Raw genomic sequence first — 24,388 nt, forward strand, 5'->3', positions numbered from 1 at the left:
ATGCAGTTTCCAGTTAAACTTTGATTAAAAGATTACTCTAAAATAATTTGCCCTCAACTTGAACCATCTGAATTATCTGGACCTTATCGTTGTTGGGATCATACGCCATCTATAGTTTTGCCTCATTAATATTACTTTGTTTTTTTTCTCTGAAATGAGCTGAAATTTTAATTCCCTAATTTTACTGATTTCTTCTTTAAATGTAGTTAAATCTCTTTTGCTTTTTAAAGTGAATTTAAATTATGTATAAATTTAATTCGCCTTAATTATAGTTGATTAATAATTATTAAAACTGCTCATAACAAATTAACTGTTATATATAATTTACATAGGGATTGAAAATTTTCCGGAATCCGGAATTCAGAAAACATCCAGAATTCGGAAAAATTCCAGAATTTTCTGAAATCCGGAATTTCTCCTAAATCTGGACTTTTTTCGGAATTATGTATTTTTCCGAAGTCCGGAATTTTCCGAATTCCAGAATTGGCCATCTCTAAATTTAATTTTCACAAAGTATGGTATATTTAAATACATCTGAAGGAGAAATTAGAAAAAAATAAAGAAATTCGAGCATTTCAAAGCAAACAAAAGGAATAACAAAACCATAAATTAATTAACTTAAAACATGTTACAGTTCAACACCGTTAACATTGATATGTGAGGAATTATGTCATGCGACTTTGGTAGTTGTATTTGTAATGCTTATGTTTCAACACTGTTAATTGTAAGTTTCTAGCAAACTACATCGAAAAAAGAAAGAAAGAAATCTAATGCTTGTTAGAAATTATTTGTTTACATTGGCAATCCACCAACTAACAAAATTAATATCGACATAACAAACCAGCTTACATGCTATAATTACGTTTTGTATCAACATTTACTACCCTTTAAGTGAAAAATTTAATGACCTCGTTATGAAGCGGAGTATGAGAATAGGAAATAAATTATTATTTAGTATTTGAAGTACGACAATTTAATGAATGGTTGATAAATGGAAAAGCTTGTTTTTGAACTTTCACGACCTTTACAAGATTTTTTCAACTTTTGAAACATTTTAGTCCAGGTATTTTAGGAAAAAGTTGAGAAAAATCCCATAAAGTTGAATTTTTCTGAATAAATTCCTTTCTTAATGTACTTTGACATATCAAAAGTCTCCTTCTTCGATGTGTGCTTTCTCTTAAAATGGCGGACAAAGATGGCGGCCATGAAATTTAAACTTGACAACCTATGACATTTTGGATACGTTTCAAGAATATATGCATACAGAAAAGACTCAAATTAAATTTTTAAGATTCTTTTCTTGTCAAACTTCAATTTTGATAGATTTAAATCTGTTATATGTATTTAAAAAAGTCAAACCAAATATCACTTGTTTTATGTTTGAAGCCAATTATATTAGAAATTAGGAAACTAGTTTGAATAAAAGTTAAAGATAATTTCATGAGCTTTAAAATTAGGTATTTACTTTGTCTTTACGTAACTTGATGTAGATTCTATATAATATTTATTTTATACTTCATTATGTACCTTATGTATTCATTATTAAGAAACGAAAACGTTTTCTACATCATCAATTTTGTTGTCAGGTTCACAAACAATTTCTGTATTTTCATAGTCAATCCCGAGACAGTTTTTACACATTTGTAGACATTGCAGATCACCAGAACTACATTCACACTTAGTAGAACAGTTGTTGTTTGCAGCAATCTTGGAAGTACATCTGATCAAAGTAAGAAGTCCAGGTGGTGCAGCTTCTAGATTAGTCGAAATGGGACATAATTAACCTAGTTTTAGAGTCCATTCCAAGCAGAGTGGATCTAGACGACTTCCTAGCCACTGCTGTACTTAGTAGTAGTAGTAGACCCTCAAGAGTGTTGATAAGCAGGAGCCTCTATTGGAGGTAGCGTTGCTAGCTGCAAATTCGCTGAGATCGATTGCGGAGACACTAGTTCTGAAAAGAGAACACGTTTCCTCCATATAAGCTTACAAGGCACTTTCCCCCAACTTTGATTACGGTATCAGACTGTACGTTGGGTTCATTGAACGCTTTTACCTATTATAAGAAAGTAGTTTAAATGGACTTTTCTTTCCTTTCTTGTACAGAGCTGACTGTCATGGTGTGGAGGAAAAGAATTCCATCCTTCAGTGTCCCACGTTTATTCTGAATCGTTGAAATGTCAAAACATTTATTTGGTCTGGACCTGGAGCTTGGCATAAAGAAGAAAACTGGAATTTCAGGTACTGTCCTGGCTAGCAGGATAACAAGTAAAATGTACGTCTGTGCCTAAACAGTGACAACTTTCTGGTATTTACGGGAAATCTCAAACGCAGCTGACACTATTAAGGGATCGGCATCACATTCTGCTTGTTTTACATCAATTCCTGTCTTAATCATATAGTCTGTCAACATAGCAATAACTCTGGTTTGTTTTTAGAATTCATCCTGTTTCACCGTTACTTTCAATTCTGGCAGACAAGCAATGGAAACCGATGTTGTTTTCAATGACCAACGTTCTCTTTCTAGTGTTTTTGAGCTTATGGAATCATATCCATCAGAAACATTAATTGTTCTTGATGAAGAGAAGTGTCTTTGCACATATTCGACGTATCTCTCACAAAGGTTGTCGTACGTAACAGTAGCTGCTGATGTTGTTGAAGGCCAAACCACACGATGCAGTAAAAATCCATCATCAATGACAAACTTCTAGTTAGTAGGATAGTCTACACAGGGCACGATATCTTCAATTACGTCGAACAACTCTAACTTTTGTGTTTTTCTATTGAGAATTTATCGAAGAGAGCTGGCGGAAAAGATGCCAATTCATACCACAAATACTTTGAAAGGTCAGATTGAGATTTCGATACGCAGCCTGTCACTCCAATTTCGGCATCGAGAAATACCGTTAAAGTTGCTGGAAATCAATCCTCTTCAGTTGCGACTGAATAACTAAAGAGAATTAATCTCCAGCAACTTTAATAGTAGTTTACGATGCCGAAATTGGAGTGACACGATCTTTTCACCGCAGCCTTGTTACTTTCTTTGCTCGGTCACAGTTTGTTGCTTCATTTGATTCAAGAGCAGTAGCTACACATATGAGGTCTTCAGAGTCATATTGTGCTGCAAATGGTGAATAAGCGTCAATCCATTGTTGAAAGGTGTTAATGTCCTGTCTATTACGACTTTGTCGAGGCACTCGAGGTTCAACATGTTCTGTCGAAGAGCAGTATATACCACAAAACGTTTCAACTTCTTCACGTACATGCAGACAAACTGTCGTCGTCAGTATTAACTGTGCTAGGGCACGCTCTGTAATACCTTTGCTCTGCGTTAATCCTCCTCATATCTTCATTGGATGCATAAGACATTGCTCAATTACCGTATTAGTGCACACTCCACTCCAAAAAGAGTCACTTCTGCGGATTGTAAAGAAACTACATATCAATTTCTCATATTCAATTGGACCCGTTCTTGTTTTTAAGTTCTCCGTTTGCTGGACATATAAATGTGCACACTTGCCGTAATATATGCGATCCGCTGCATGCAAGTAAGCCAGCATGAGCTTTGTGGCAAGTGACTGCAATTGCCAGTCTCCATTCCTTTTAGATCTAATAAACGATAACAATTTTCGCTTGCTCAATTTACTGAAACCACAATCTAACTGTACGTCCAACTTTTTCAGCCTTCATGTATGAAGCAACTGTTGCTCCTTGGAACGATGTCATTTCACTGCTGCTAAGCAAACTTTTTTCTGTTCTTGCGGGATCATTCATGAAGAGAGAAAGTTTAGTTCTTGAATGTAGACAATACTTTCACATAATTGCTTGAAAGTTGTCCACATATGTTACATCAGACCTTGTCAACCTTCTCAAGTTCAATATGAAGATTATCTCCTCGTTTTAAACTCGCTTTGATTAATGTAGACAAACCCTTTTTAATAGTGGCTATACCTTGTTCGAATAAAAAAGTATCCTTACAAATTACAAAACAGTCTTCTATCGTATCCATGGTTCTCCTTCACAAATAAAAAAAGCATAAATGAACTATATCCGACGCTAGAAAACATATGACTTCCAAAAATTTCTTACATAGTAGCACGCGACAATAACACCACTTCGCTGCACTAATTAAATTTTGCAAATTTCCTGAATGTGAATTTTCTGTTTCCAGACAGTTAACAAATTCTTCTGAGAATTGTGAATTAGATCACAAAATAGCTAAATGTCTAAGTTGCTCTGTTGTATGTGATGGTTAAAAGCCTTTTAGAACAAAATATAACTAGTCTAAATATTTGTTAAGTCCAAAGAAAATAATACGGTAATAGAAGCATGATGAAAAACAATGCGTCAAATTTTTGCTGCCATCTATGAGAAATACTTAAAAATTCAGCTTTACAGGAGCTTATATACCGTAGTTATCTACAACTTTTATCTTCAACTTTTATTTCTTCACTTCTGACTTGTATTCAAATACAAGTGTCTCCAAACACACACACACACAAAAGTGATATTTGCTTTAATTCTTTTATACATATAACAAATTTAAACCTGTCGAAAGTGAAGTTTGACAAGATAATTATCATAAAAATTTAATTTCAGTCTTTCCTGTGTGCATATATACTTGATACGTATCCAAAATGTCATAAAGAAGAAATTTATTGTCGCCCAAAGTCGTCAAGTTAAAATTTCATGGCCGCCACCTTTGTTCGCCATTTTGAGAGAAAGCACACGTCGGAGAATAGGAGACTTGAACAACTCCGGCACCATCTATCGTACACATTTCTTGAAATGAAACTATAAAAATTTACGTCGTATGGTTGAATACTTTAGATTAGATTATGATTAATGAAAGTGGAGGTATGGCCAATGTTTAGTTGAAGGGGGGCAGTCTTTAAAAAAAAATGGTTAGAATTTCACTAATTTCTGTAATTATTAGGTTAGATTGGAGGAATAACTACTTACATCATTGTGTTCATATTCCATTATGTGCGCTTCCCGTAAATACAGCATTTCGTATTTCTTATTTCTACAACATGTGCTTTTAAGTATTCCATTCTTAAATGAGAAACAATTCCCTTACTTCAACTAATTTCTTCTGTAAATCTATATTTTTACTTTTGGCTCCCTCATCTAAATACAGCCCGGAATTATAATGTGGGAGGTAATTTAAGAACCCCTACAGAATGGACACAGAGACCATTTACACTAGGTTAGTTGAGAATCGCTTTCGCATCTCCATTTTCTGCTGACATTGCACCGTCTACTTACAATTAGTCTTATTCGTTGGATAATTATCTACAGGGTGGACGGTTCGAAACCCTCATTGAAGTAACTGGCAGAGAAGATCACTTTTTAGTTGACAATTTCCGGGATTCCATCGCCGTGGGATCCAATTTGTTCAATCGTTGGAAACAGGTTGCTGTTGACGGGGAATTTTTCTGAGTTTCCAAGCATGTCTTTGACGTTATAGCTATATTATTTGTAAGATCAAAATCCGAGAGTACAACTTTGGTAATTAATTCTGCAATATTGTTATTAATGAAAAAAGCAAATATAAAACTTCACACTTCCAACTTAGGGGCATCTTTACATTCGATACAGTAATGGACCCTTTCACCTCCTTAGAAGCGGTATTTTTGATAACACTTAAATAGTATTCACCTCGTATTTTTAAGTAAGAATTAAAATAATTATTTATCACATACGACTTGATCTAATCTTCACAATTAGTACTTTCTGAACAAAGGGAAATTTGGATATTGTAGAAATGACCCTCCTTTTTCCGCTGAGCGAATTTTTTTTCTAAAACCAAAATTTCACACTTTTAATTTAAAGGGACACTTTCTGAATAAAGAAAGGAAAAATTAAGTATTAATGAAGTGATGCCTCCTTTCCCCCATACGAGCAAAATTTTCGAAACTGCTAAACCATGTATTTACATATTTTAAGTAAAGAATATATTACGTAGTTTGATGTCTCTAGCTCGGGGATTTCTGAGATATGCTACTCTTAGTCTTAGCATAAAATTCCACCCCCTTTTAACCCCCATAGGATAAGCATTTCAAAAACATTTCTTTATCTGGTACTTCCGTAACAAAAGGAGTATTTTGTCCAAATTTTACATTTCTAACTATAGTAACCTGACTGGGAAATGATGTATGAGTCACTATTACTCTTTTATTATAAAGATAGCCAAGAAAGTTTTGTCGCTTTTTGTGAAGGTCTTGTTCAATTGGTCCTCACACCTTGAGTTGAATGCGAATGGAGATAAAGCGAAGGTCAGCTGTTGGTGTTGGTATATCCAACATACTACGCGGTTGTGGTAATTTAGTCACACCGTGAACTTGCGTAAGGACAAAGTGAACATGGGACCTCCACAGAGCGTTATGATATACGAGTTCAAGTTGAGATCTAACGCCGCTTCAGCGGGACGGAAGATATGCCAAGCCTTTGGTGAGGATGTAGTGACTACGCAGACAGTGCAACAGTGGTTTAATAAGTTTAAAGACAGCGACGAACACTCGAAGACGCACAATGTGCCGGAAGACCAAATCATGTACAAAATGAGGATCTCCAGGCAGCAATTGAGACCAACAGTGACCAAACGTGTGAGGAACTGGATCTACAATTCAGTGTGGGTGAAGAAACCATTCGACAGCACCTCCATCAACTTGGAAAGCACTACAAGTTGGGTCGATGGACTCACATGATTTGACTCCGGGCCAGAAGGCAGCGCGAGCTTTCTTTACTATCTCGTCTGAGGAAACAGATATTTCTAGACAGGGTGTTGACATGTGATGCGAAGTGGATCCTGTGCGAAGCTCCACGGCGCCGTCATCATTGGTTAGTATCCCATTAACCTGTTACAAAATAGCCGAAACCAGCACTGCAACAGAATAAGGTCCTCCTATGTGTTTGGTGGACTACTCGCTGCATCGTACTTCGGAATTGCTACCAGATGGTCAGAGCAACAATGTAACTGTGTACTGCCAGCAGTTGGCCCGTGTTCAAGAAAAACTCTAAACTCTGGAGCCAGCACTTCTGAATCGCAAAGAGGTCCTCCTATTACAGGACAACGCTAAGCACCATGTGGCTAAGATGACCCGTGACGCTATTCTACGCCTTGGATGGGAAACACTATTGTATCCGTCATACTCCCCGAACATTGCACCGTCCGATTATGACCTGTTCCATTCCTTGGACAATCACTTTAGAGTACGCCAGTTCAGATCCCTATTAGAGGTGAATGCACTTGATACCTTCTTCGCTTCACGGCCCACAAAGTTCTACCGCGATGGAATCCAGAACGTTGGCAGAAGATCGTCGATGCTGATGGGGACTATTTTTGATTTTCCAATTACGTCTTATGTGACATATCATGTTTGAAGGTGGTGGTGAAAAAGCGACAGAACTTACTTTGTTACTTTATAGTATTACGTTTGTGAGTCATATAAGAGAGTAATGTTATTAGTATCACCCTAGTGAATCATAACAGTGTAATGTTATTATGATGACGCTAGTAGGACTTTTAAGATTAATGTTAGTATGTACGTGAGTCCTTTACTCCACACGATAATTCTTGACATGAAAACGAAATGAAATTTCTCAGTTTAATGTCCCACGATTATGACTATTAGGCTTAGGGAGACGGGTGCTTAACATAAGTGAATGATTATGGAATGACAATGTAGGAGGAAACACAACTATTCCGAGAAAACCCACTTGGACGATGTTGTCCACCACAGATTTACTTTGCAATCGAAAGGGATCGAAAGAGATCTAGAGTCATCATCTAGATCACTGAGTCTAGATCACTGAGTCATCATGTGATTGATGGAAAGCGAATGTTTGAATTCTGTGTTTTGGAATAGAACGATTATCTCGAGGAAGTTCGTTTACGAAATCAATTCTTTAACTTTAAAACGCTTATTGACGCACATCTGCGTAATGGCTTTAAATCTTCATAACTCAGCCCCTAGTTAATGCACGAAGATAATTTTGGTATCAATGTTCTTATGAAAGATGAAGCTTTTCAAGGACATGCATTTTTTGTATGTAGAAAGTGCCACAGCAGAGGAGGGCAAGGGTAAAATTCGTGTTTTTTTTTCATAAGTTTTTGGGGGGACATCTTCCTTCCTCCTTTAGGGTACAGTCATAAAAAATGGTATGCGAAACAATAAAGTAGTTCTCTATACGCTAATACCCCGCAAAAGTAGTTGTTGGTTATGTCTGTGGAATAGGGAAGGTTCAAATTTGTCCAATTTTGGGTTGTCAGGGTCCCTCAAATTCTACTTTTTGATATTTTCCCGGGATTTTTCTCTTTCTTCCTCATCTTCTTCTTCTACGAATAAAGCGGGAATTGCACAAGTATACCTCGTTGGAATCTGTGATCCATAAGCTTTCCAACAATGTATGAATCATAACTCGGTGATAATTACGGAGGTCACTAGGGTCGCCTACGTGAGAGTCTACGATTTCGTTGAAATCCCTGGCCGACGTTTAAAGGTTAATACCTTCACAGGTAAAAGTGACTTTCACGATGGCTATCCATTTCGCATGTCCGATACATAGGAATATGTACTGAGATTAGTTTTGTGGGCTTAATATTAAAATATATATAAAGGTTAAATTTTTTGGGGGGCTCAAAGTGTTTATTTTTCTTACGTCTAACAGATTTATTGGTTAAAACTTGAAAACTACGAGTGAGATTAAAACCTCACATACTTCTTAGCATATGCCAGGATATATATATATTCCAGATAATCATTGTTGTTTAAACTGAAGCCTAACATGTGTTTCCCGCATGTTAAAAGACTTTTGGTTAGACCTTAAAAAATATTTGTGACGTTAAAACCTTACGTACTTTCAGTATGGGAGAGTATATGTTACTGACCGTTTTAACTACTAGGACGTATTCATTCATAAATGCAAATTTCGTGTGATCTTTAATTTCTTTATCAGAGTTTGTATAATAATATAATTTATGTGTTGACTTGATACAAATGTTGCATATCATTGTTTATCATCATCATAGGTATTCTGCCTTTATTGGCAGGTCACTTGCCGCAGCTGAGAAGCTTCCATGCTCCACGGTCCTCCGCTAACCTTTTCGTCTTCGCGTATGATCTTTCTGTTTTAATATCATCCATTAATTGTAGTCTCCTTCGCCCCCTCCCTCTCTTTCCCGCCACCATACCCTCTAGGACGTCCCTCATGATACAATCTCTTCTTAGGCAATGTCCCAACCAGTTTTTCTTCCTCTTCCTAATAATATCTAAAAGTGTTCTTTTCTCACCCACCATTTCTAACACTCTCTCATTCGTTTTCCGCTCGACCCAACTAATTCTTTCCATTCTTCTCCACACCCACATTTCGAAGGCTTCCAGTCGATTTTCGTCACCTTTACGTAAGGTCCACGTTTCCGCCCCATACAGTACAACACTCCACACGAAGCATTTTATGAGTCTTTTTCTCAACTCTTTGTTCAAGGTCCCACAAAACAGACTTTTCTTTCTTTTAAAGGCTTCTTTCGCCATTCCTATCCTTGCTTTTATTTCACGTTCGCATTTCATTACTAAGAATACTACCCAGGTATCGAAAACTATTCACTTGTTCTATTTTCTCCCCTCCTACTTTTATATTTGACAAAGACCCCTTCGTTCCAATCACCATGGCTTTTGTCTTTCTAACATTTATTTTCATCCCATATTCTTCAAAGCCCTTTCTCATTTTTTCTAACATTTTATTGATATATATGTAACATCATTGTTTATAATGTAACAAATTTAAAAGTAGTTGATTTTCGTGTTTCTTCGTGTTTCATAGCTGGCATTTTAGTGTTTCTGTCCAACACATCACAAGGACCGGATTAACTCATCTGGAGGCCCGAGGCTAGAAAAAAAATGTGGCCCCGGTTGACTTCGCCTAATATTTCTGTTGAAATACAGTAGGAAAGTTAAGGGAATACACGTAGTTCTGCGACATCTACCATGCCATGCATTACCGGATTGGGACTGGTGGCAATATAATTACATGAGATTGGACAACACTTCTATTCAACGAGAAAATATGAATTACGATCCTCGTACACAATATTCGATCTTGTTTTTTAAAACTGATTTATGCTAATATTATTAAGACGGTGGATGTAACAAACGAAAAATTTATTTCATATTTTTGGTCATATTTTTTCTTATGATGATGTTTGTATCTTGTATGATTCTTTTTAGACAGCCAGTTGAGATTTTGATCAGAGTGGAGGCCCGCGTACACTTGGAGGCCCTGGTCTTAAGACCCATAAGCACCCTTTAATCCGGTCCTGCACATCACTGTCTCTTAAGCTTCACGAAAATTATTGCGTTCACGTGTTAAGAAGTTTTCCTATATTATTTCTATTCATACTATTCATTATACTTATGTATACATATTAATATGCTATTTTAAAATACATCACTATATACTACCTCAAGTACATGTGTCTTTATTTTCTATTTTCTCCACAGTTGCTCCAACAATAAAAGTTCCGAATCAGCTCTTAGGGGCACCTCTGGGCACAGATGTCCATTTGGAGTGTTATGTTGAAGCTTTTCCCAATACCATTAACTACTGGGTAAAAAATCGAGGCGAGATGCTTCTCAATGGGTAAGCTTTAGATTCTAATATATTATGTGATTGTGATTAAACATTAAAAAAACAAACATATTAAACATTTATACATATAGTTATTTACAACGTTTGCAAAAGTGTATTAATGCTATTTTTTCAAAATATATAATGCAATATTATCAAAGTAAAACAAAATTATTTTTTTTCCTTATTACTATTCTATTTGTATATACCGCGGGGATTAGTCGATAAGGTGTCTACTCAACAGTTTTACAGCTTGGATTTGATCCGCGTTAAGGATGAGACATATTTGTTCCTTATTCGAAAGTGTCCCTTCCCTGGAATGTTTACTTGGAGAAACATATCTATTTCTATTTATTTCGTCGTCTTGAATCGATTGATGTCCATATTGTCTATGTAGGACTATTAGAAATGTCCGGGCCCGGAAAGTAAATTATTCCCTTACGGCTCTATTTTTCTGCCATTGATGTGCATTTAGTGAAACGTTCTTTCAGTCACTACAAAGTTTAAAAGATTTTTTTTTTTCACAACTAGTAAAATGTACTTGAAATTACTTATTGCTATTCAGTCATATGTAAGATATATATATATACAAAACCAAATACCATGGTATGACTATTTGAAAACCAACAAAACCAAATACATGGTATGACTATCTAGAAACCAAACATTATAATAGAGATAGACATAAAACAATTGAAATACCTGTAGTTCAGTGTTATCCACAGACTTACCTTACACACAAGGCATTTACCACAAATCTGAATGCACTTTCTCACCATACTCTCTAAACTTATGATTGACATTGTAAAATAAGAGATCCTTAGGGCTAAGCTATCTTTTCGCTGTAGTTTTAAATTTTGAGATTATAGTGATATGGTTGGCACCGAGATGTTTGCTAAAGTGTTCAAAAATTCGAAGGGACAGAGTCAGAGCAGAATGATTGTAGAACTCATTTCTGCAAATTTTGACCTGTATGAGACGACAGCATGACGTTTGTCGTATGTGTGATCTCTCTTCTACTGAAATTTTTGTCTAGTTTTACTAACGTTTAACAAACATTTTTACTATTTTTTCGTATCTTCCAAAAACTCTTCAAGACTCGTGAAATAACACTTTTGTTTGTTGGTTCTTGATACCACTCCGATTTTTACTCTTTCGCTTATAGTCCAGTAAAGATAGGATTGAGAAAGGAACAAATTAGTAACAAGCTGAAAATTGGTATGGAAGTAGGGGGATGTGTCAGGAATAACATACTAAAAGTCCCCTAAAATCCCACTGTAGCTTTTCCCGCAATTTTGAAAAATGTCTGCCATCTTTAGACGACAAGGAATTTATGGAAATCGTCGCCCTTTATGTTTATTCCTCTAGCCACCGTTCTAATTATCACGAAGCCATGAATCATATATGGTTGGAAACCTTGAAAGACAGAAAATCTAAGTAAATAACCTATAAGCCCATCGCGCTAAATTTCTAGAAGAAGAGGAAGAAGAAAACAGCTTTTTTATTTAAAAAAAGATATATTTTCAGAAATCATGAGAAGTTTCCAACACTGACAGTTATTGCACACCAACGAAACACCACCAACAGATGTCCTTGATATTTATCTCAATCATAGCCAAGAATGACACAAATCGGTGCAATACAAACCGAGAAAAAAATATAATATATGTTACTTTCTGACCTCTTTCTACAAAAGTGCATAAGGTGACATACACTTTCACGGTTCTAGTCACCTTCTTTTATCACATAGGACCAAAAGTTATATATCATTGGAAATCTTAAGAAACGTAAATTCGAACGAGGTAACACTTATACTAATCAAACCCAATTTGTGGAAGAAGCGCAAAACCCAAAATTTCAGGACAAAACGTGATTTTCGCATAAATTACTTAAAACTTGCAACACTGAGAATTATCGTATGTTTACAAAACTCAGCCACCGTTTTCACTATCATCATTATTAATTTACTCTTAAAATGGCCAACGTTTTCCCCAATGGAGTAAGCTTTTGTGATACATAGTTTTACATCACTTAAATATAGCACAAAAATCATTTATTGACAGCATTAGAAAGTAGCAGAAATTGGTAGTCTCCTATTCATAGGATAATCGTAATTCACACACTTAAAATCACTCTCAACTACAATAGTCATTTGAATGTAATTTTTTTAAAAATGTCTTGTTTATAACTAAAATGCAATTTTCCCCCTAGTAATCTTCAAATCAACTTAATATTTACATTACACGTTAGTATGCACTTTAAGAACATTTTTATAACTAGTCCATTCGGATTTATTTTAATAGAAATCAATGAGGTTATCATTGTCTCGTTCATCTCCATATTTTTCATCATTTGATTTTGCATTCACACATCCAATTCCTCGACAATGACATAAATTAGAGCACACAATTCCTGCTTTCCGACAACCGTACATACTTGCACAGCCCATTTTACAGTTACAAGATATTACACTGAGCGGGTTCCTTTGTCATTCTTGCTGGTGTGAGAATACCTCCTAATGTTGTCCATTCATATTCAGTCACTCGCATATGATTAAGCAATACCTGGGCTCAAAAAGCGTACACTGTCAAAGAATGAATGGAATATAAAACTTTTAACGTACACACGCCTTTCGGATTTAATCATTGAAGATATAAAATACCTTCGTGTTCTGAATATCCAAACTGAAATCCACCTTCTGTACGATGTAACATGGATGATTCTCAAGTGGTTGCCCGAATTGGAATGGATTTATGGAGCTGGTGACAAGCAACAACCATAAGTACCAAGCATATCTTATATATAAAAGAGAACGTACAAATCCTTTGTTCCCTCATCACGCTAATACGGCTGAACCAATTTCTTTCATTTTTGGGGGGTTATTAGGATTTGGACCCTAGATGGTTTTTATCATATCACTTTAATTTTTAATTACCAGTGTCTTGAGATAATTGACCATTCAAGTGTCCATAACGTACAAATCCTTTGTTAGTTCATCATAGGTAAAAATAAACGTATTTATATGCAACCCGCATGACCGTGTCACTCGGCGGGTTAACATAAATGACAGGCGATATAATGTTAACATTAGTGCAATCTACTATGGTTTTTATCATATCACTTGAAAGCGAAAAAGTAAAAATTATCTAAGTAACAAAGTTTATTGCGTTCCGGGGTGACCGCAGCGAAGCGGGGCGGGTTAACATAAATGACAGGCGATATAATGTTAACATTTACTGCAATCTTCTATGGTTTTTATCATATCACTTGAAAGCGAAAAAGTAAAAATTATCTAAGTAACAAAGTTTATTGCGTTCCGGGGTGACCGCAGCGAAGCGGGGCGGGTTAACATAAATGACAGGCGATATAATGTTAACATTTACTGCAATCTTCTATGGTTTTTATCATATCACTTGAAAGCGAAAAAGTAAAAATTATCTAAGTAACAAAGTTTATTGCGTTCCGGGGTGACCGCAGCGAAGCGGGGTGAACGCTGCTAGTTAAGTAATAAAACAACCTTTTATCAATCTTCAGCCATTAAACATGGATGCTGTATACTCGGCGCTTAAGTTTACCAGTAAAGAATGTGAAGGAAATAAGCAAAAAAGCGTGCTTAGTCATGTTGGATCAACCTTTCTACTCTAAAGCATGTGACATTATAGCAGCATGTAGAAATTCTGGTGAATTACCGTCAGTGTTTGTTTGACTTGGGGGTTTTCCACATCATAATATAATTTATGGAAACAGTAGCATATATAATGAAAGGTAGTAGCATTGAAGAACTTTGGTCTTGTATGTCTGCTAGTAACTCCATGCCACAGATAAAGTCAGGCCATTCTTATTGCTCGTGCTTTGCGAGCTCTTTTTTTTTAAAACGCAGTTAGCAATTGCAATATATACTGTTTAATTAATAAATCAGAAATCAATGGAGTTTTTGCGTCAATTGCGAGATGTTTGTATTCCTCTGATGACTGAAGAAGATATCGATACTTATGTAGTTGTTCAACATTCAAACATAGTCAATCAAGATTGCAAATGACCTGAAGTTATTCATTGACGCTGCTGCAGAAACAAGCAGTACCTCTAAGTTATTCTCTCTGTACTTTCAGCTTGTAGAAATTATGCGTCTTTTAATTCGAAAGAACTGGTGACTTGAATCTTTATCTTCACTGCATGTGAGAAATATTATCATACTCCTATGCAGCTGAGTATCTTTTGTATGCCAAATACGCACATCTGTACTTACAAGAAATGTTGCGGTTGGAGGATGATATGGATCTTTATGAGTTCCAGCTATTTACAGGAGACGTTTACTTCACTATTCGTAGAAAAGATATATTTTGGAGTAGTACATGGTCTGATATGACGATTGAGCAGGTTTTAGCGAGAGCAATGAACAGCAGCGGTGGACTGACCCATAGGAGAGGCATAACTGAAAAGATAATATCTAGGTGTGTGTCAAGTATGCCAGCAGCGTGCCGCTTACGAGAATGTCTTGAAAAATTATGAAACAAAGATAGGCAAGAACTTCACACTGGTCGGCATGTGGACCTGTACCAAAGCAGTCAATCGCGTGATATATTACATCTAAAGAAATCCTTGCTTTGGTTTTGCCAGCATTCTCCATTCCCTTCATATCCGGAGCTCGCGTCCCTAAGCACTGGCATGGTAGGTAATGAAATGGTCAACTGATAAATCTTAGGAAATCGGATTGGCTGCTATGGAAGGAATGTTTGGACGTACTTTTGGAAATGTGAAATTTAAACAAAAAGACAAAGTCATTCCACTATCCGTAATTCACAATGTAGTGCGTATCTGTGATGAGTAGATCATACTTCAACACCATACTTCAACTGAATCATATGAGTAGAAGTCCGAAAAAGAACTCCAGTAGTGTTTTGCTTACGAGCTTGCACCCTATTCACTTTCTCTCTTCACAGAAATGTCCATGAGAAAAACGAAAAAGTCCGCTTTGTACTACATGTTTGAATATCGGACAAATTTCAAAACTCAAATTGAAAACACTGTGTACGTTATAGAAGGAGGCTGGCTGGCTACATCATGTTGTTTGGCCACAACATGGAAAATACCTTAACATGCACAACTCGTATGTGTCCTATGTACTCCCAAACTCAGGAACGAAAGCAACAACTATTTTTTTTATGAGTATTGCACTGAAAACTGTACAAAAGGCGCTGAGCGGGAGCAACGTGAGTCAAAGGTTCAATCAGCTTTGGAATTATTCACAAATGAAACCACATTATTAACCAAAAAAAAAAAAAAAGATAAATTCTTAGGTAATTTCAAAAATAAGGATTGTTTCGCCCGTAAGTTGATGGTTCATTTGACACAAGCTGGAATTCAAACCCAGCAAGCAAGAAGTGATGCTGACGCACTTATAGCTAAAACTGCTGTAGCCTAGTCTATAAATCCTTGTAGGCACGTCGTGATAATAGGCGAGGATGATGACATTTTAATCATTTTGCTTGAACAAGGTAATAATCAGTACGACATCATATTTCGAAAGCTTGGACGTGGACAAGACGTGAGTAAAGAATTTAGTACTAAGAAGTTGTAAGATACACAGACAAATATACTAACTGTTTTGCTCAGCTACCATGCTTTAACTAGATGCGACATATCATGTGGTTTGTATCGACAGGGAAAGAAAAAGCCCTTGTGATTACTTCAAAAACGGGAAGATTTATGCCGATCACTTGACGTTTTGAACCATGATAATGCTAGTGTACAATCTATGTAGCAGGCACATCATTTCTACTAACACATTACGATTATCCAGCAATAGTAACCTTACTGAATGAATTCCAGTGTCATTCATACATCCTTGCAGTAAATCGCTCCCCATTCAGAACGAAATACAATTGGCAAGATTGCCACTCACCAGTGAAGCTGCGAAACACCACATCATCAGGTTCAATTGTACCGTGGAAATGATTTGCGACCGACTGAATATGGATGGACAACATTAGGAGGTATTCTCACACCAGCAAGAATGACAAAGGAACCCGCTCAGTGTAATATCCTGTAACTGTAAAATGGGCTGTGCAAGTATGTACGGTTGCCAGAAAGCAGGAATTGTGTGCTCTAATTTATGTCATTGTCGAGGAATTGGATGTGTGAATGCAAAATCAAATGATGAAAAATATGGAGATGAACGAGACAATGATAATCTCATTGATTTCTATTAAAATAAGTCCGAATGGACTAGTTATAAAAATGTTCTCAAAGTGCATACTAACGTGTAATGTAAATATTAAGTTGATTTGAAGATTACTAGGGGGAAAATTGCATTTTAGTTATAAACAAGACATTTTTAAAAAAATTACATTCAAATGACTATTGTAGTTGAGAGTGATTTTAAGTGTGTGAATTACGATTATCCTATGAATAGGAGACTACCAATTTCTGCTACTTTCTAATGCTGTCAATAAATGATTTTTGTGCTATATTTAAGTGATGTAAAACTATGTATCACAAAAGCTTACTCCATTGGGGAAAACGTTGGCCATTTTAAGAGTAAATTAATAATGATGATAGTGAAAACGGTGGCTGAGTTTTGTAAACATACGATAATTCTCAGTGTTGCAAGTTTTAAGTAATTTATGCGAAAATCACGTTTTGTCCTGAAATTTTGGGTTTTGCGCTTCTTCCACAAATTGGGTTTGATTAGTATAAGTGTTACCTCGTTCGAATTTACGTTTCTTAAGATTTCCAATGATATATAACTTTTGGTCCTATGTGATAAAAGAAGGTGACTAGAACCGTGAAAGTGTATGTCACCTTATGCACTTTTGTAGAAAGAGGTCAGAAAGTAACATATATTATATTTTTTTCTCGGTTTGTATTGCACCGATTTGTGTCATTCTTGGCTATGATTGAGATAAATATCAAGGACAGCTGTTGGTGGTGTTTCGTTGGTATGCAATAACTGTCAGTGTTGCAAACTTCTCATGATTTCTGAAAATATATCTTTTTTAAATAAAAAAGCTGTTTTCTTCTTCCTCTTCTTCTAGAAATTTAGCGCGATGGGCTTATAGGTTATTTACTTAGATTTTCTGTCTTTCAAGGTTTCCAACCATATATGATTCATGGCTTCGTGATAATTAGAACGGTGGCTAGAGGAATAAACATAAAGGGTGACGATTTCCATAAATTCCTTGTCGTCGTCTAAAGATGGCGGACATTTTTCAAAATTGCGGGAAAAGCTACAGTGGGATTTTAGGGGACTTTTAGTATGTTATTCCTGACACATCCCCCTACTTCCATACCAATTTTCAGCTTGTTACTAATTTGTTCCTTTCTTGGCAGAAAAATGGGCTATCTTTACTGGACTATTAGACACTATAAACAAGTTAAGTCTTATCAATTTTAATGATAAATCAATAAAATCTGTGGACGCCGAAGCGTTTTCTTTATTGATACTTCTCAGAAAAATATCAATACGCTATTTCAAAAATATTTTTTGTTAAAAGGCGATTTTAACCAATGAATAATTCTAGGATTTTTATATAAAAACAGCTCTTTGCTCTATTTATCCTGTAAGAAAGAAAGGTCGTCTACTCGATCTTCGCTATTTTGTCCAGTGAATATTATACAGGGTGTTCAAAACAACACCGACAATGTTTGGGAGATGATTCCTGATACTAAGATAAGACAAAAAGTATAGACCAACCTGGTTGCACAAATGCTTCCTTTCGGAGTTATAGGCTGCCGAAAACATGAAAAATCGAAATTTAAAGGCCCATAGCTCGAAAACTATGGGACCTACCGTAGTCGGGCCAAGACTTCATTAAGGAACTAATATGTGTCTTAATCAAATATCCATGTTTCAGAATCCACAATTTTTGCAGAGCTAGTTCATGAGTACTTCAAATTATGTGCCTTTAGCGAAACTCCCTCTATAAAAATTATTGCACAAATACCTTAGGATTCTGAAACATGGATTTTTGGTTAGGACACATATTAATTCCTAAGTGAAGTATTGACTCGACGACACTAGGTCCTGTAGTTTTCGAGCTATGCACCCTTAAAGTTCATTTTTCATGTTTTCGACGGCCTATAACTCCGAAAGGAAGCATTTCTCCATTCAGGTTGGTCTATACTTTTTGTCTCATCTTGGTGTCGGGAATCCCCTGCCAAACCTTGTCGGTGGTTTTTGAAACACCCTCTATATTTGTTATTAAGAACTCTGAATGTTTATTAGTATACGTGGACAATTATATCAGATAATGAAAGAAGGGTTTACAAGGTTTTCCTTGAGATATTGAGGTTTTCTTCTGGTAACTTTCTTGATCCAATAACATTTTTTTTTTTACCTCATTAGCTGTCCTAAGTCCTTGTTCTACGATTGTTAAATTATGGCTGACATTATCTATAGAAAACTTGCAACGCATACAGTTCCAAATTTCAGCCTAAATAGATTTTTGTTTAGTCATCTTTATCATCATAGATACTCTGCCGTTATTGGCAGGTCACTTGCCGCAACTGAAGAGCTTCCATGCTCCACGGTCTTCCACCAACCTCTTCATCTTCATGTACGATTTTCTGTTTTGACATCGTCCATTAATTAAAGTCTTCTTGGCCTCCTCCCTCTCTTTCCTGCCACCATACTCTCTAGCACGTCCGTCAATATATAGTTCCTTCATAGTCAACATGGCAACCTAAAATCTCCTTCTTTTTCTTTTTCTTAAAAATATCTAAAATTGTGCTTTTCTCCTCCACCATTTCTAACATTCTGCTTTGTTTTTCGTTCGACCCAACGAATTCTTTCCATTCTCTTCACTTCGGTTAATTGGTTTCTTTAATTAAGAATCAACTAACTTTGTTAATGTATTGATAATAGTGTTGGGAACCTCATTTAGTATACTTCTTTCTTGTGAGAAATAATGTTCGTAAGACATGATGGAGATACTAATCTTGTTCCAAATCTTGTCCAAAGCATTAGGCGATTTGGCACCGTCTGCGACTACGCAAACCAAAATCATTCTACTAGGATAAAATAATTTCTCTTTCACTTTGCACTTTCACTTTATACTTTACACTATACGAAAGATAAACTAATAGGTAATAAATATATTAGTTTATCTTTGTAAAAATATAACGTTTGTCTCTAGTAAGATGTAATAGAGATAAACTTATATTTATACAAAGATAAACTAATAGATTTCTTATACGCAAATGAATAATATAATATAAACTAGTAGGTTTATAATTACAAACATATTTCACAAAATAGACTATAAGTTAATTATTCACAAATATATTATACATACTAAACTACTAGTTTTATAGTTCGCAATTAAATTATATAAAGTAAACTAATAGATTCGTCGTTCGTAAACGTATCATATAAAATAAACTAATAGGTTTAATCATTCGCAAATAAATATCACTATATAATCTAGTAGGTTTATGATTTGCTAATTCGCAGAGACCAAATCAAATAATTCCTTAGAGTAAACAACACTTTGAAAATGTAACTACGTAGAGCAGAAGGATCTTTACGTTTAGAATTCTCTATTTGTTTATTGTATTTGAGATAACATGTATGATAAAGTAAACCTTATGTAGCAGTACGTATAAATTTAGCTATTGTGCGTGTGTCTATAATAGAGTATAGAAGTTTTATTTCAGAGTCATTGTATAAACATATGATTCTGACATTAATGAAACAAAAGTCTATCTGCTCTTTAATGCTTTTAGGGAACCAGCAGAGCAGAAGTAATGTCAATATAGAAGAAAAGTAAAAGGGCATTATCTCTTCCTTTTCTTCTTGTTCCCACTCCCTTTGTTAATTTTCCAACCGCACGTTTCAACTTTCTTCCACTCAAGGGAACGAGATTTTCTCCTCGCTTTATTCTTTCATTTTAAAAGGGGAAATGTATTATTACCTTTGCTTTCAATAAATAATGAATCCAGATTCCTCAATTGGTGCTCAGGGAGACTTCGAGGCACTTTCTTCGCCCACAGTCGTTGCCAACCAAGAAGCAGCTAAAACTACCATTTTGTGGTGTGGTGGTGGAGATGGGAGATGGTTTCTTATTCTTTATGGTAACAGCCTCAGTGAATTGTCTTTGTTACTAATATATGGGTCACGTCATAGCGTGAATAATGAGGGAACATATCTTCCTTATATATATATATATATATATATATATATATATATATATATATATATATATATATATATATATATATATATAGAGAGAGAGAGAGAGAGAGAGAGAGAGAGAGAGAGTTGATTAATTTGTTTGTCAATTTCATTTGTTCACTGTGCAAAAGTGGTATCAGGTAAAGCCGTGTAATTTGGTGTAACTTTAGACGAAGAACATAAGTTTAATTTCGCCATAGAAACATACCACTTGTACTAAAGATTGAAGAGATATAGGGTCAAAGGTCGAATTTCGATTTTTTTTTTCCCTTATGGGATTGCGATGGTAAATTCTGAAAGAGCCTGAAAAAACGTAAATCGAAGTGATAACAAAGAAAAAGCTGTATGGTATGATTCTATGTCGCAAGCCGACCAAATATGCGTCAATCAAGTGTCAAGGTCAGAGGTCACGGTCAGATTAAGGTCACCTTGAGAACCCATTTGGCATGATGAGGTACGGACATTGCGTTGTTTTCAGTGTATTCAAATGGGTTCTCAAGATGACCTGTGACATTTATCTGACCGTGACCTCCGACCTTGACACTTGATTGACGCGTATTTGGTCGGCTTGCGACATAGAATCATACCATACAGCTTTTTCTTTGTTATCACTTCGATTTACGTTTTTTCAGACTCTTTCAGAATTTAGCATCGCAGTCCCATAAGGAAAAAATCGAAATTTGACCTTTGACCTTATATCTCTTCAATCTTTAGTACAAGTGACATGATTCTATGGAGAAACAAAACTTATGTCCTTCGTCTAAAGTTACACCAAATTGCACGGCTTTACCTCATACTACTTTTGCACAGTGAACAAATGAAATTGACACACGAATTAATCAACCCTCTGTATACATACATACATATATATATATATATATATATATATATATATATATATATATAAATTGTTAATGCTTTAGTTTATCTGATGGTAAACTCTAGTGATTTTGGTAGGAGTGCAACATTTTGAGGACTACTTGAATGATAGTGGTTCTCAACCTGGAGAAAAAAATTCCAATTGGTGTGGTGTGAAAGCCAGCAAGTAGCAGGTATAACCTGAAATACTGCAAAAGGCAATTTCTAGTTTAATGTCCCACGTTAGTCGTTTGACACAGAGGCACACCCACTTGGAGTTCACGGGATCCGTACCCTCCAAAAACAATTCCTAATTCAAGATACATTTGTACATTTTCTCAATAAAATTTACTTGTTTAACTAATAAATGATTGATGTAGCATGAAAATTTGATCATACAGTTCATCTGTACTCTTTCTCTTATAAAAACAATCTTTATATCTTCTTTTTCTGAAAATATAGGTGGAAGTATTTTACAATTATTTATAGTCTATTTGAGTGCAGAATAACACTGGCTCAATACTACATAGACGTAGTGGTTTGTAGAATTGGACCTCTCCTAACAAAAATTTCTGTGTGCACACCTGGTTTGACATAGTACAAATGTGCAGCATTCCTTGAAGGACATGATTAGAAATTCTACAATAATACTTACATTAACATATAACGGGAGAAACTCCAATGATAAGGCATATGATCAACCGATCTCATTGATCTAAAGAAAATGAAATAGTTGGGTGTAAATTTTCTAGGCGTAATTTTCAACAAAATGGAAGAAAAAAAAAACAATATTTTGTAAACTTAATAATTAAGAGTGTCACAGTGTACACTACGTAAGGGAGCTTGGTTTATCACCCTCTGCGTTAGGCACTCAAAAACTTTAGTAAGATAAATTGATATTTGAAAATAGAACATACTGAGAAGTCTTTATATTTTTAGAGTAGAAAGCCATTTAGTTTAATTTTAGCGTTGTATTTTACGGATAGATTAGGGTTTTGTATCCTGATAATCATGCTAACCCTCTAATCTCAACAGCACTGCGGGTAGTCTATTAACCTTCCGGCAGTCGCGCTGTTGTAAAAAGTACAACAGTGTTGTATTATTTTCTGCACGTCACTACTCGATGAAGTGGGGAAGCTAGCTGTGTTATGTATGCCTTTCTTCCCTTTCTCCTCACCACTCCACCGGAAGTCAGCCCCTGCCACGCCACGTTTCAGTCCTTAGACGCCCATTCGGCCGAGATGGAACGTCCTTGTTGTACTTTTCACAACGCGCGACCACTTGTGTTAGTTGTTTGATAACAAGTATTTCAATAAATACCTTATGTTTTGTGTGTTTTTTCAAAAATTTTAAGGCTGAGTGAAATTCCACGGGGTACTGAAGAAGAGGACGATGGTGGCAGCCTGGGGCTTGATAGCAACAGTGACCTAACTGATAAAAATATTGAAAATGATAGTCGTTCAGACAAAAGTGAAAGAAGGGAAAGAAGATAATGGTGTGGTGTATAGAGATCCAAGATTTTGTCCTTGAAAAGGATATTTGGAGTAAAACAGAAGTAAGAGGTATATAAAAAATGCCTGACAATTGACTATTGGTGCACTAGTATACCTCTAGTTGAGGATATGCTAACGAAACAAGTAACTATGATTGGTACTTGAAAAAAGAACAAGGCGAAAACTCTCCTATCATTTCTGCCAAATAGCAGCGAGCAGTGGGCACATCAGAATTTGGTTTCAACAATGAGGAACGATTGTTTCGTACGTTACAAAGGTAAACAAAGCAGTCATCCTCGTTTCATCTATCAGTGACAAGAAAACTATTGACCCAGTTACGGGTAAACCAGAGATCATTCTTGAATATGTGACAAAATGTGTGCAGCGTATACTGTGTCCCGAATAACAAGGCAATGCGTTCAAGCAATTTTTCTTTGTATTGGTGAATATTGCTGGCACAAATGTTAGTTATTCCTTCCTTCAGTGATCCTGGAAACATTCCAGGAAGAAAGATTTTCCACAAACATCTTGCGATGGTCCTGCTGAAAGGGCATCTGACAAGTAGAGCGCAAATAAAATCGTTACCTCAGGATATTTTTGTTTACTTGGAGCGCTAGAAACAAGAAGGAAGCTTCTACTTCAAATGAACCTCCAACTAAGAAAATAGGTACCTGCTGACTCTGTGGAAGGAAAAAAAATAATACCTATAAAGTTTGACAACTAGTTTTCTATGCAAGACACACATCCAGAAGCAAACTATATGTTTGAGATGTGGTGAACTAAATGGTGCAGCCGATGAATTGTAAGAACTGATAAACTAGTAAATCACTATGAAAAATATTTTTGAGGTTGTTTCTATTTGACAATTTTGTATATACAAATAATAAATATTGTTAAATTCTTCAAATTTGGTAATGAATACCCATATATTCATAAGTTCATAACGTATTTATATCGTGTCCCCATAGTAACATTCAAAAGAGTAAAAATAAAAGAGAATACAAAACAACACATTCAATAAAATCGATCAGTTACATATACATTATTATATGTTAACATATTGTATATTTTATATTGACTTATTATTATATATTAAGTCAATAACATGTTTAATGGTAGGTGTTGTAAAAAGTACAACGCGCGACTACTCGTGTGGCAGAGGTAAGCGCGACTACCGGAAGGTTAAACAAGGATGATATGCATAATTACTTCCGTAATACATGCGGGACCGATTTTTGCT

The 24,388-nt window shown here is 35.6% G+C and overlaps 1 protein-coding gene across 2 annotated transcripts in view; it reads left to right on the top strand.

Moving 5' to 3' along the window:
* LOC145666450 (lachesin-like) overlaps window positions 1-24,388 on the top strand; it is a 1,090,518-nt gene that overhangs the window by 843,437 nt on the left and 222,693 nt on the right. For both annotated transcript variants that reach the window (XM_081733682.1, XM_081733683.1), the window contains exon 6: window positions 10,500-10,638. In XM_081733682.1, coding sequence (XP_081589808.1) covers window positions 10,500-10,638 — 139 coding nt within the window. The remainder of the gene's footprint in view (window positions 1-10,499; window positions 10,639-24,388) is intronic.

The sequence above is a fragment of the Thermobia domestica genome, chromosome 12 (assembly GCF_964235325.1).
Source record: "Thermobia domestica chromosome 12, izTheDome1.hap1.1, whole genome shotgun sequence".
Lineage (NCBI taxonomy): Eukaryota > Metazoa > Arthropoda > Insecta > Zygentoma > Lepismatidae > Thermobia > Thermobia domestica.